This window comes from Physella acuta, unplaced genomic scaffold (genome assembly GCF_028476545.2).
Source record: "Physella acuta isolate Inbredline_101_S28 unplaced genomic scaffold, ASM2847654v3 ptg000378l, whole genome shotgun sequence".
Classification (NCBI taxonomy): Eukaryota; Metazoa; Mollusca; class Gastropoda; family Physidae; genus Physella; species Physella acuta.
Window position 1 is genome coordinate 730,516 of NW_026731897.1, and position 11,867 is coordinate 742,382.

At 41.4% G+C, this 11,867-nt stretch overlaps 1 protein-coding gene across 2 annotated transcripts; it reads right to left on the reverse strand.

Annotated features, from left to right (window-relative positions):
* Positions 1-1,744: 1,744 nt before the first annotated feature.
* LOC131941937 (uncharacterized) lies at positions 1,745-11,867 on the reverse strand. Of its 2 annotated transcripts, none has more exons than XM_059301564.1 (5): positions 11,687-11,867; positions 6,328-6,706; positions 4,307-5,387; positions 3,013-3,151; positions 1,745-2,064 (listed from the first exon to the last, which is right to left on the reverse strand). In XM_059301564.1, exons 3-5 carry the CDS (start codon positions 5,317-5,319, stop codon positions 1,870-1,872), a joined length of 1,347 nt encoding a protein of 448 aa, XP_059157547.1. In that variant the 5' UTR covers positions 5,320-5,387; positions 6,328-6,706; positions 11,687-11,867; the 3' UTR covers positions 1,745-1,869. The 2 variants fall into 2 exon arrangements, with proteins under 2 accessions (XP_059157547.1, XP_059157548.1); XM_059301565.1 differs by having other exon boundaries at positions 6,328-6,732.

Here is an 11,867-nt window from a genome sequence, read left to right on the forward strand (position 1 = left end):
CGAGACGAAACTAAAAAACTCACATACATACCTTCGCTTTTCGTTGGGTATTTATTGTTTTTAGTTGCGTCAAGATCTCAAGTGTTCGATAACATAGTGCTTTACGATCTATACATCAATACAAATACTGAACTTAGATCACTTCGTTTCGCGTCGTTAGCGCATTGATTGGATGACGCAAATTCCGGTATCGAAATGTCATTCAAAACCCCAAAGACTGGAGGTCTGAACGTAATGTGGACCTAATCCATCTACCAATAGTTTGCTTACTAGGTAAACCTTCGACGATTCAGTTCTTTCTACCGTACGCAAATCTATAGGTACTGAACAGGAGGGGGGGGGGGTAGGGTGGGGGGTCTACTTGCGTCATGCCAAACAGTGAAAAGTTTGTAAAATAATATTAGTGTTTGTCCAATCAGATTTAAGAGTACAATCACGTGTTTGTGCACGCATCCATGACGAGGGTAACTAAATAACCTCCTCTAAGGACGATCACAAAGGAATGAATCCATACCATGACAATGATGATCTAATGGTACAGATGATCAAACGGCGGACATCGTCAAACGGCACAAATCTTCAAATGGATCAGATCATGAAAAAGCATAGATAATCTATGATACAAATCATCAAACTGAGCAGATCATCAAAAGCACATATTGTCAGATGCCCCAAATCATCATATAGCACACATTAACCATTTTTTTGTAAGATAGTAATTTGCCATTAAAAATGCAGTACTATTAACTAATTGTAAATAATTAAGGGAAAAGTTAACCAGTATGCGAAAATTATCGTAATTTATTACTATAGTTTGACATGTATGTTTCGTGTACATAAATGTATAGTCAATTAATTATAAGCAGAATTTTTATTTTCGTATTTATTCCTAAAAGATGTGAACATCATCAGCAGTTGCCATGCCCTAAAATAGCCTGAACAAAGGTGTCTTTATTCATTTCTGACCACCTTTCCAAGTTTATTCCAGCACACAACTACTTTTTCAGGTAACGCTGTTTTCGCAAAGACTCCACCAAGTTGCATTTCGCGTTGATCACCACTGGTTAATAAATGTATTAGCATTCAAGTTCTACTTCCAGTCCTTGGTGGGATTATACTGGCCGAACCGAATTCTTTTTACTGATTACATGAGATTAAAATGCGTGTATATGAGAAAGTTTAAGAGTAGTTCACTCCCGTTGTTTCGGTAATATTTCCCATGTTTATATTTACAAATAAGCTATTTGATAAATTTTCACCACCATTCAAGGTTTTATTAAACTGGCCTCTATTCTTTGGGTACTTTGGATTTATGGTGGATTACTCCACAGTCTTATGGGGTTTTATCGACGGCTCTTGCTTATTAATATATAGATTATATATATATATATCGAGGTGTCAGCCCGCCCCTCCCCCCCCCCCCGGACGAAGTGATAGAGACTGACTAACATCTTTCCCAGGGGTAAAATTCTCAGATTTTGTCTTGAAAAGTTTGTATACTACAAGACAGTCTATAGCTTGCATAGAATGCAGGCTGTGGTCAAATAATTGTTGATTTTTTTTTCATCTAAAGCAAAAAAAAATATTATTTTTTAATCAAACATTAAAGTCGATCATTTTTTGAAGCAGTGTGTTCATTTCATTTAAGAGTCATCCTGTCACATACAAAACACTATCGCCTATTTGTGCTTTAAAATAAACAAAAAAGGAAAAATCGTATCAATTTGAAATTTGAATAACTTTATTTAGCTACACCTAGACAAAACAGCCGAGTTTGATAATGCCAAAACACCTCATCCCCAGATATCAACACGTCGACAGCCGCCTCTCAGACGGCCAGGTCAATCCGCTGGAACCGGTCAGCTTTCATCAGTTCAAGAACCACGTGACCTTGACATTGTCCTGAACCGTTTTCTTGACGGGGGTCACGATGTTGAAAGTCGCGACCTCCACGTAGCCCTCAGATGTGACCAGGACGTACTCGTAGCCACAGGCAGGGCTGAGTCGTGTGCTGGAGGCGGTGGTGAAGGTGGTGGCCCACGTGACCACGGACTCGCTGCTCACCTGCAGACAATAAACACACACGGTTCAAGCTGCTGGTTACAGACATCTCGGGTCTAGCTCAGTGGACCCCCCCCCAGTGTTTCTTCCAGACTATTTTCTCCCGGGGGGGGGGGAGCACTTCAAATTTTCGGGTGAGGGGGCGGACTAAAATTTCCGGGGGAGAGGGGGAGGATACTGTTAAAAGTATACATTTTCTATATAAATTCCATTTCGTTCTGGTAGGCGGTAGACTTTCTTGGGGGGGGGGGGGGGGACAGAGGACAGAGCCCGCCCCCCCCCCGAAGAGATGCCTGGAAGAAACTCTGCACCCCCCCCCCCCCCCCCCAACGCAATGGAAATTGATATAGAAAATGTATACTTTTACCAGTGTCCGCTCCCCCTCGAAGAAAAAAGTCTGGAAGAAACATGAGTCTAGCTTGCTTATTTAACACTCCTGTCAATATCTGCCACCTTTATTCCTTCTGTCACCAACCCTAGTTAAGTACCCACTAGTTTATGAATTACTTCCGTGTAAGATAATAAAATTATATTGTACTAGTATAAAGACAGCTCATGGCTGCTAAACCGAAAGTCACGTTCGAATCCCGAGTTGAGTCTGTAGGACTTTCCTGAGTCCACTCAGCTTTAATGGGTACTTGACTCAGGTTGGAGAAACAAAAGCGGTTGACCTAAATATCTCCCTATATATCGAAGTCGTGAAACAGATGCACTCTACTTCATCTGCCCCATATGTCTTGGGCACAAACGGGAAAAGATGATGACGACAAAGATAGAGGAAATCAAGATAATTTGTTAGGTCAGAGATCTTTTCATTTTACTTGATGTGCTCGGAGGCATACGGATCTATATAGCTATGGAAGAGCTATTGTCTTGAGCCGTAAGTCCCAAGGGTAGGGTCAAACTTCAACAACAAAACATACAAGTTCCCTATTCAACACGATGACCAACCTTGCCATCATCCGTTATGGAGCTGGACTGTGTATCCATGAAACGGGACATCCCGTCCAGTATCCACTGTATCCGCACTCTCACATCCTGTCCTGACCTAATCCCCTGGATCAAAACTTGGACAGACCCGAACGCAACGCTGGAAATACAAACAAGTCACAGTTAATTCTGTTAACATTTGTTGAAGATGTTATTTTTGCTGATTTTGTAATTTCTTGATAATTTGTTTTCTGTTACTGTATATGTTTTTAAAATGTAAATATAGCAAGCTAACTGAATTAACTGGAGTTTGAATAATTCAAGTAAATGGGTGACCACGTGACTAGAATCCTGTGACTTATACTTTGAATACACCGAGTAGACAGGTGACCATGTGACTACAATCACGTGACTTACCTGGAGTTTGAATACACCGAGTAGACAGGTGATCATGTGACTTACCTGGAGTTTGAATACACCGAATAGACAGGTGACCACGTGACTACAATCACGTGACTTACCTGGAGTTTGAATACACCGGGTAGACAGGTGACCACGTGACTACAATCACGTGACTTACCTGGAGTTTGAATACAGCGAGTGGACAGGTGACCACGTGACTTACCTGGAGTTTGAATACAACGAGTAGACAGGTGACCACGTGACTTACCTGGAGTTTGAATACAGCGAGTAGACAGGTGACCACGTGACTTACCTGGAGTTTGAATATAGCGAGTAGACAGGTGACCACGTGACTTACCTGGAGTTTGAATACAGTGAGTAGACAGGTGACCACGTGACTTACCTGGAGTTTGAATACACCGAGTAGACTGGTGACCACGTGACTTACCTGGAGTTTGAATACAGCGAGTAGACAGGTGACCACGTGACTTACCTGGAGTTTGAATACACCGAGTAGACAGGTGACCACGTGACTTACCTGGAGTTTGAATATAGCGAGTAGACAGGTGACCACGTGACTTACCTGGAGTTTGAATACAGCGAGTAGACAGGTGACCACGTGACTTACCTGGAGTTTGAATACACCGAGTAGACTGGTGACCACGTGACTTACCTGGAGTTTGAATACAGCGAGTAGACAGGTGACCACGTGACTTACCTGGAGTTTGAATATAGCGAGTAGACAGGTGACCACGTGACTTACCTGGAGTTTGAATACAGCGAGTAGACAGGTGACCACGTGACTTACCTGGAGTTTGAATACAGCGAGTAGAAAGGTGACCACGTGTCTTACCTGGAGTTTGAATAAAACCGAATAGACAGGTGACCACGTGACTACAATCACGTGACTTACCTGGCGTTTGAATACACCGAGTAGACAGGTGACCACACCCTCGTGTCGATGTACCACCGGACATTACTCGACACCCCGTCCGTCGTGTTCTTGATCGTCTCCCCCTCCATCACGTGGGTACACGTTTGGCTGTACCCGCCGGAAGTGACCAGCGACTTCACACCATACGTAGACAAATCCAGCCGCTCAGTTCCATTCTTGGACATCTTGGGTGCTAAGATGAAGGTAAACTCCTGCAGGGTTTCTGTAACTTCCAGAACCTTGTAGAAGGTCTCGTTAAGGTAGACTCGGACTTCATGCCCACGTCTCAGGTAAGCGCCGAGTTTCTGAATTGACCTCTGACCTGTACTGTTAACCGGTATCCAGCAGATGTTGACGTCGTATTCGGGAACCGCCGGGTACGTGTTGACAGTGTTAATGTACCCTTTCCCCATCACCGCCGCCGCGCGATCGTAGGTGTCGCCCAGGAAAAATTTAAAATTCCCCATCGCAGGTGGTGTGAGGAGTTTTCCGAGGTTGTCGGAAAGTAGATACCTATGCGTCAATTCTAAAGTAATCAACGGCTTATTGTAAACAGAGACTGTCGTCTGCTCAAAGATATCGCAACCGTCTTCTAAATCCTGCTTCATCTGGTCATAACTAGCAACAGACCCTGCCAGTTTTTTCTGATACGAGGGCTCTTTAGCCATGACTTCTAAACTTCCGGTGAACGGCGCGATCTGATACTGCAACCCGTTCAAATTTAAATTCAAAACCTCGAAAGTCCCGTCCCCGTTGAGGTACACGAACTGCCGTCTGGCTGTGCTGGAGATGGTTCTCCACGAGTCTTTCTCCAGGGTCTCCCGCGAGGCCCCCGCCACAATCCCGCTCGCGTTCATACGTAACATGGCTGACGTGATGACTCGGTCCACCCCCAGTTTGGTGTCCCGAAATTTCATCTTAGCGCGGAACATATCTTGCCCGGGTAGGACTTTCGTGATGGTTTCTGTCGGTGCAGTGCCGCTGATGCCCATGATGATGGAGTACACGCTTGTCCAGGCCGCGTTGCAGTAGCTCGGATTGATCAGCTCGCACAGTTCTCCTGAAATATTTTTTTTCAAATAGAAATATAGTTTTTTTTTAAATTAATTATCAATTAAATATAGTTTAAAATGTGTGAAATAGATTACAAGAACACCAGATGATATAGTATAGTGGGGTTCATATAAGAATGGAATGATAGATATGGGGTCTAAGACCGATGACCAGTACGTGATGCCTCATGCCAACTTTGGCCTATTGAGGCCAACTTTGGCCAATTGTAGCCAAATTTGGTCAGTGAAGCTAACTTTGGCCTATCGAGGCCAACTTTGACCACTTGTAGCTAAATTTGGCCAAGTGAGACGAACTGTTTTCGTGGTCTTGTTGTAGGAAACAATGTGATAAAACCAATTTTTGTTGTATTTAAAATTCCAGTATTATTGTTCAAAAGTCACATTATTGTTGCTTTTTATTTACATCAAACACATAAACATGCACACTTTTCGGAATAATGATTTGGCAACGGATAATTAAAACCCTGTTAGCTAAAAGTTTCGAGAAAAAATGTTATTACAGTAATGAAGCAGAAGTTTTTCGTGTTGTCAGAATTTTTACAGCTTTAAAATTTGTATCTTTTTTTTTTAATTCGACAGCATTAAAAAAATTTAGGCAACAATCTAATCAGAATTGTGCACGAAATGTTATCGGAAAAAATAAATGATACCCATTTCGTGCTTAAGTTAATTAGTTTAAACAATTATTTTTGCCTGTTGTGATAAGCCAGGCGCGTGTGTGCCCCCCCCCCCCCTCGGAAAGGCGAAGGAGAGGGTACCCAAGACAGACCTAGAGGCGGAGTCTTCTTGAGGAACTGAAGACAGTAGGCATGTCTTGGGATGCAGCAAAATCAACAGCGGGAGACCGGACAAAAAGGAAGGGTATGGTTAAGGCCTTAATTTCCACAATGAGTAAAGAGGATTAAGTCAAGTAAGAGATATAGTTACCTGTATAAGCGGCATCACACACGCAGATACCGTCCAGTCGTTTCCCGTTGTTCAGGCAAGGGTTGACCAGGATCAACTCGCATTGTCTGGCCTTGCTGACGTCTACCGCCGTCTGCTGAAATCCATCCAGAGATCCACCAGACGACACCTCCGACAGTTTGGTGCAAGACGTCGAGCCGTCAGAAAGTTCCAGAAACACGGCAGCGTCGCAGTCGGGTGACGCCAGGCAGTGCCTGTAACAGGAGAGTCGACCGACGCCGATGACAGGGGGGTCCAGGACATTCCGGTTGGCCAGCAGACGGCTGGAACATTCCAGAACATCAGCCCGGCGTCTGCCGTCATCACTTTGTAGAAAGTAGGAGCCGTCGACCCTCCACCACTGTAGCAGAAAGAAGCTTGACAGTACTAGAGACAACATTGAAATCATTTACAATCTAAGAATATCTAATTCAAGATTCGGCGACGTTTTAATATTGTAGTAATTGTAATATTCGAATTGTTAGAGTTGTAATTCTAGTTGTATTCCAACTATAGAAAACGGGAGTCAAAATCTACTAATTCTCAAGTGTTCAATTTATGGCAAAGAGCTTGAAATCAAACAGCTACATCAAATATTTTATTTCGAAGCATCCGCCGTAACCGGAAATGCCGGTTGTGGCAAATGAAAACCGGAACCGCCGGTTTTTAACGAAGTCTCAGATCAAACCTGGTAACCAGAGCTAAAGTATTGACCAGACCAAACTGGACTCGGTTGTCCTGTCTTTTGTCCATCATCGGAACACGCGGGGCGAGAATGGACGAGGTTAAACATAGTCTTGTATAAAGTGGCCTTCGCCTTGTGAGATACACGGCCCTTTCAACACCCCCCCCCCCTACCCGGGCGCCATACATATGGGCTGAAGGTAGAGATCACAGGAAGCAAATATTTGGTGGCCTATGTACACGGATGATTGATTGATTTACCCAATTCAATGATCCTACGGTATTATATATATATATATATATATATATATATATATATATATATATATATATATATATATATATATATATATATATATATATATATATATAATACAAACATAAAATATAGACAAAAAGAATTGTAAATATTAGACAGCAGCGTAATAAATTGATAAATTATGCACCGGAATGTTGATTTATTTATGCGGCCGTGCATTTATTACGAATAATACCCAATGAGTAGTTTAGTGGCGTAGCCAGGATTTTTGCTGACTCATGTTTTTGATAGTAAAATAGATGTAGCCAGTTACTAAAACTTGCACATTATCGTCAGGCTCTTTACTTCTCGGAGCGACTTATCGAAAAACTCAACACGTGATGCCCATGTATTACCTATTGTCTGGTGTGCTCACACTACCAGACCCACCTTAACTACCCCTTGAAGTAATACATATCCTATCAACTGCAATAGCAATCAATTGTATGAAAATATACCTCTCCTATATTTAAGATACACTGGAACTGGTTATAAAATCAATCTTTGCGTCATTGACATCGATCTCTGATGAGTATGTACAATAATAAACCAAAAATAAACCCGAATTGAGTTTTTATCAATTTTCTCCACGTCTTTAACCGGGATATCAGTAATTGAGGCACTTTTTTTTTACATTAGTCGATCGTTAAAATTATCTAAACACACATTATAAAATTCGTGATATTAAAAACAAAATAAACGAACAACATAATGCATGTTATCCAGTTATGTTTTATTTTTACTTGAGCCTTTGTAATTTTTTTCAGGAAGACAGATCATAAATACTTCAGCCCTTTTCTCAGTGCTGCATCTTATGCTATTTAAAATATCAATTAAAGCAACTTTAAAAAAGTAAGACTGCGATAAAAATTCTTTACTAAATTATTCCACATTAACATAATCCATAACCAATCACGTGCAGAGGCGTAGCGACCCCTCCCGGCTCCCGGGGACAAACTTTCGATTTGCGCCCCCCCCCCCCCCCCCTCGAACTTTTCATTTGCATCCCCCCCTCAAACTTTCGATTTGCACCCCCCTCCAACTTTTCATTTGCGGTCCCGCCCCCCTCAAACTTTCAATTTGGCGCCCCCCCCCCCCTAAGGTCGGCGCCCGGGGCCATATGCCCCCCCCCTCGCTACGCCTCTGATCACGTGTGCATTGGGTATACAAGCACTACCGATAAGAAATGAAATTTCATTGTCATTAATAAACATACATTCCTCTTAAACCTACGAAAAACGCTGTCTGCTATCAATTCCACATTTTTCCCCACCCAATAAATCGATTAACCTATTTTTTTTACAGCTGGGTTTTTTTTTTTTAATAAAATAAAAAAGGATCTCTATGATACTGATAAAAAAAATAAACCAAAATATTTTTTTTTATAACTATTGCCTTCTTTTGTTACCCTTTAAAACAAACTGAATCGTGGATTTCAAAAATCATTCACCGGAATCTTGAAACAATAAATCTATATATTCTTCAATAGAACATACATCGATGGCCTTGAACTCTCATGACATCAATACGCACGGCCGAGATACCTATTTACCAATCAGCCCCGGAAACTGTTTGCTTATGACACGTGATCAATGCAAATATTTAATGTTTGGTTTGCTTTTACATTTTCACGATTTGACGCACTACTAGACAATGGAGTTGTTCTTTATGCTGGATTGTTTTTCCAAGCAGTCGATGAGGAATCATTAAATCATTACCGACTCCGTGGTGCTCTAGTCATCCGCTTCCGAAACCAATCATATTATATATATATGTTACGGTCAAAGCCCGAAGTGCGGCCAAAGCGCGGATTGGCCGGCCAATCCGCGCATTGGCCGGCTCTCTTGGCCAAAGCCCGAAGAACTTAGCACTAAGATCGTATTTCGTACATTGGCCGGCCAATGCGCGCGCTGGCCATGACGTACTGGCCAAAGTCCGAAGCGCTAAAACTTGACAGCGTATTTTGTACATTGGCCGGCCAATGCGCGCACGGGCCGGGATGTCCTGGCCAATGTTCTATCTAGACTAAGTTGTGATCGCATTTTCATTATTCTGGGTGCATTTTCATTGTGAGTAACATATTGTTTAGCTCTTGTTTGTATACTATTGTATAGCATTCTATATGCAAGGTGACATGGATCAAAAGGGCCGTCAGACCATGAGACAGACATAGCAGATGGCTGTCAAAGTAAAAAAAAAAATGTAAATCCATGTTAGTTTCCATATATGGGCTCTCGATAAAATAGTTACTGTGGAAGATCTTGAGAACATTGAACAAGAAATGGAGGTTGCCATAAATGCAACGACATCCTCAGCTAACACATCTGCTGCCGTGGCGGAAAGCCCAGACCAATTTCAGTGACAATAATGTGGCCAACAGATTCTGTATAGTTTGTGAAAAACATTGTAGTGCAGCCCATTCTTGTGGATCCTGTGGCAACGATGTCCATGCTATTCGTGGAATACCCAATGAAGCAGACGAAGGGTACATCATGGAACACAGATCAGCAGCTCATACTGGCTTGCAAACTCAAGGTGCTAAGATGCTTAAAACATCAAATACAAAATTTAAAAATGGTGAAGTGGGTGACAATGTACGCATCCGTTTTCCAGATGTTGACAGAGGTCACGGTGATCCACGAAGCGTGATTGCAGTTGTCGAGGGCGGTTTCTACAAATTAGGAACGGAACATGGTGTTCTAAAACAACTGTATGCTAGAAGTGAGTTTTCAATTCTTCACGAAAAACTGCTCTTATTGTCGTCAGTTGGCACTGAGGAAAATTCACTACGAACCATCGCATCTTCACAATCATTGACTGGGGGCCAAGGCTACACTAGCTGCAATTGCACAACTAAGTGCACAACAAATCGCTGCAAGTGTAAAAATAACAAGCAGCTATATAGTACTATAAAAAATTTGAATGTTTCTGTCATTTACTTTAATTAATAATCAATAAAGACTTAATTTCATGATCATTACGGTATTAAACAAACCAAAATCTGCTCATGATCTTCTAATTCGGACTTTGGCCGGTCGTCCCTAGCCAGATGATCTTCTAATTAAGACTTTGGCCGGTCCACCATGGCCAGTCCGCAGACTGGCCGGCCAAAGGCCGAAATCAAGAGCAATTTCAGACTTTGGCCGGTCCACCATGGCCAGTCTGCGGATTGGCCGGCCAAAGGCCGAAATCAAGCAAAGTTTCGGACTTTGAGCGACCTATGGGAGGCGAAATTGGCCAATGCGCGGATTGGCCGGCCAATCCTAGCATTGGCCGACTTCGGGCTTTGACCGTAACATATATATATATATATATATATATATATATATATATATATATATATATATATATATATATATATATATATATATATATATATAAATTCTTTACGTATAATAGTAAATTCGTTGATCGCTCAAGAAATCACTTAATATTTCATAGAAGAACCTTTTTTTTTTAAGAAAGCTTTTTTTTATCTTTATTGTATTTAAATAAATGTTAATAAAAAATATTTTGTATTGTATTTTATATCAGCAATACTTGTACTTATCTCGTGTGCACGGAGCTGGCAAAACAGCCAAGGTTTCTTTCGGACATTTTTCTCTATGGGTTTGTGAGCGGGGGGGGGGGGCTCTGGTTAATGTACATGTACATATTTTGTACATCAATTAAGTATTTTTTTTATTTCGTCCGGGGAAGGGGGTCAGTAGACGCGCTAAGAGGAGCAGCCCCCCCCCCCCCCCTCCCGAGAGATGCCTCAAGAAACAGCGGAAACAACGTGATTCAAATAATTTATTCAGAAGGGCACTAATAAAAAGTTTTCCACGTGCTGCTAAATAAAATAACAACGATAACCGACTCTTTTTTATGGATTGTTTCCCCTACATAGTTTAAATAATCCTACATTTATGGTTAAGCTTGTGCGATGAAACAACACAACCCGGTCATTGGTTTTTCACCGGATTTTAAACAGAAATATATTACGTTAAGATGTGGTTAAGATGTGGTTATCGTTGTACATGATTATAATAACACCTTTTCATTTCAAGCATTATAATTAGAACGTTTAAACAACTATCGAAGAAACAGATCTTTTTTTGGGTAGGTTTCTTCGGCATCATGGAAGCTGGTCTGTGTGCCTCAAGGTAGGAGTCTTTGTTTCTATTATTATGTCCTAATTGTTGGGGGGGGGGGGGGGGGCTAACCTTTTCGAGTTAGAGGGATGCATGCCATGTTCATTTATTCTTTACTTTAGTATTTTATCGATATTAATTTTTTATATCGAAAATCAATATGACCAGCAAAGCTATAGTACATAAGATAGGCTTTGGTTTTAGGCTAGATAGAAAAATAAATTACCGATTTGGGTTGCCTCCTTTTCGTCCCATCATATCTGGGGCACTGAAAGTATTCAAGTTTGTCAAATAAAAATAATTATAATATTTAAAGCAAAGTAATGTACCTATTTTTTTTTATAAATACATAAAGAAAAATTTAAGCGAGAGGATTTGAAACTGAGAAGAATAAAGTTAAGTCTGGA

Excerpts from the sequence above, each read along its gene's own strand:
- LOC131941937 (XM_059301564.1), bottom strand. The coding sequence starts at position 5,319 with ATGGGCATCAGCGGCACTGCACCGACAGAAACCATCACGAAAGTCCTA. Across the intron at positions 3,152-4,306 it reads TCGGTGTATTCAAACGCCAG|CGTTGCGTTCGGGTCTGTCC; the intron begins GTAAGTCACGTG and ends TTGTATTTCCAG. Across the intron at positions 2,065-3,012 it reads CCATAACGGATGATGGCAAG|GTGAGCAGCGAGTCCGTGGT; the intron begins GTTGGTCATCGT and ends TATTGTCTGCAG.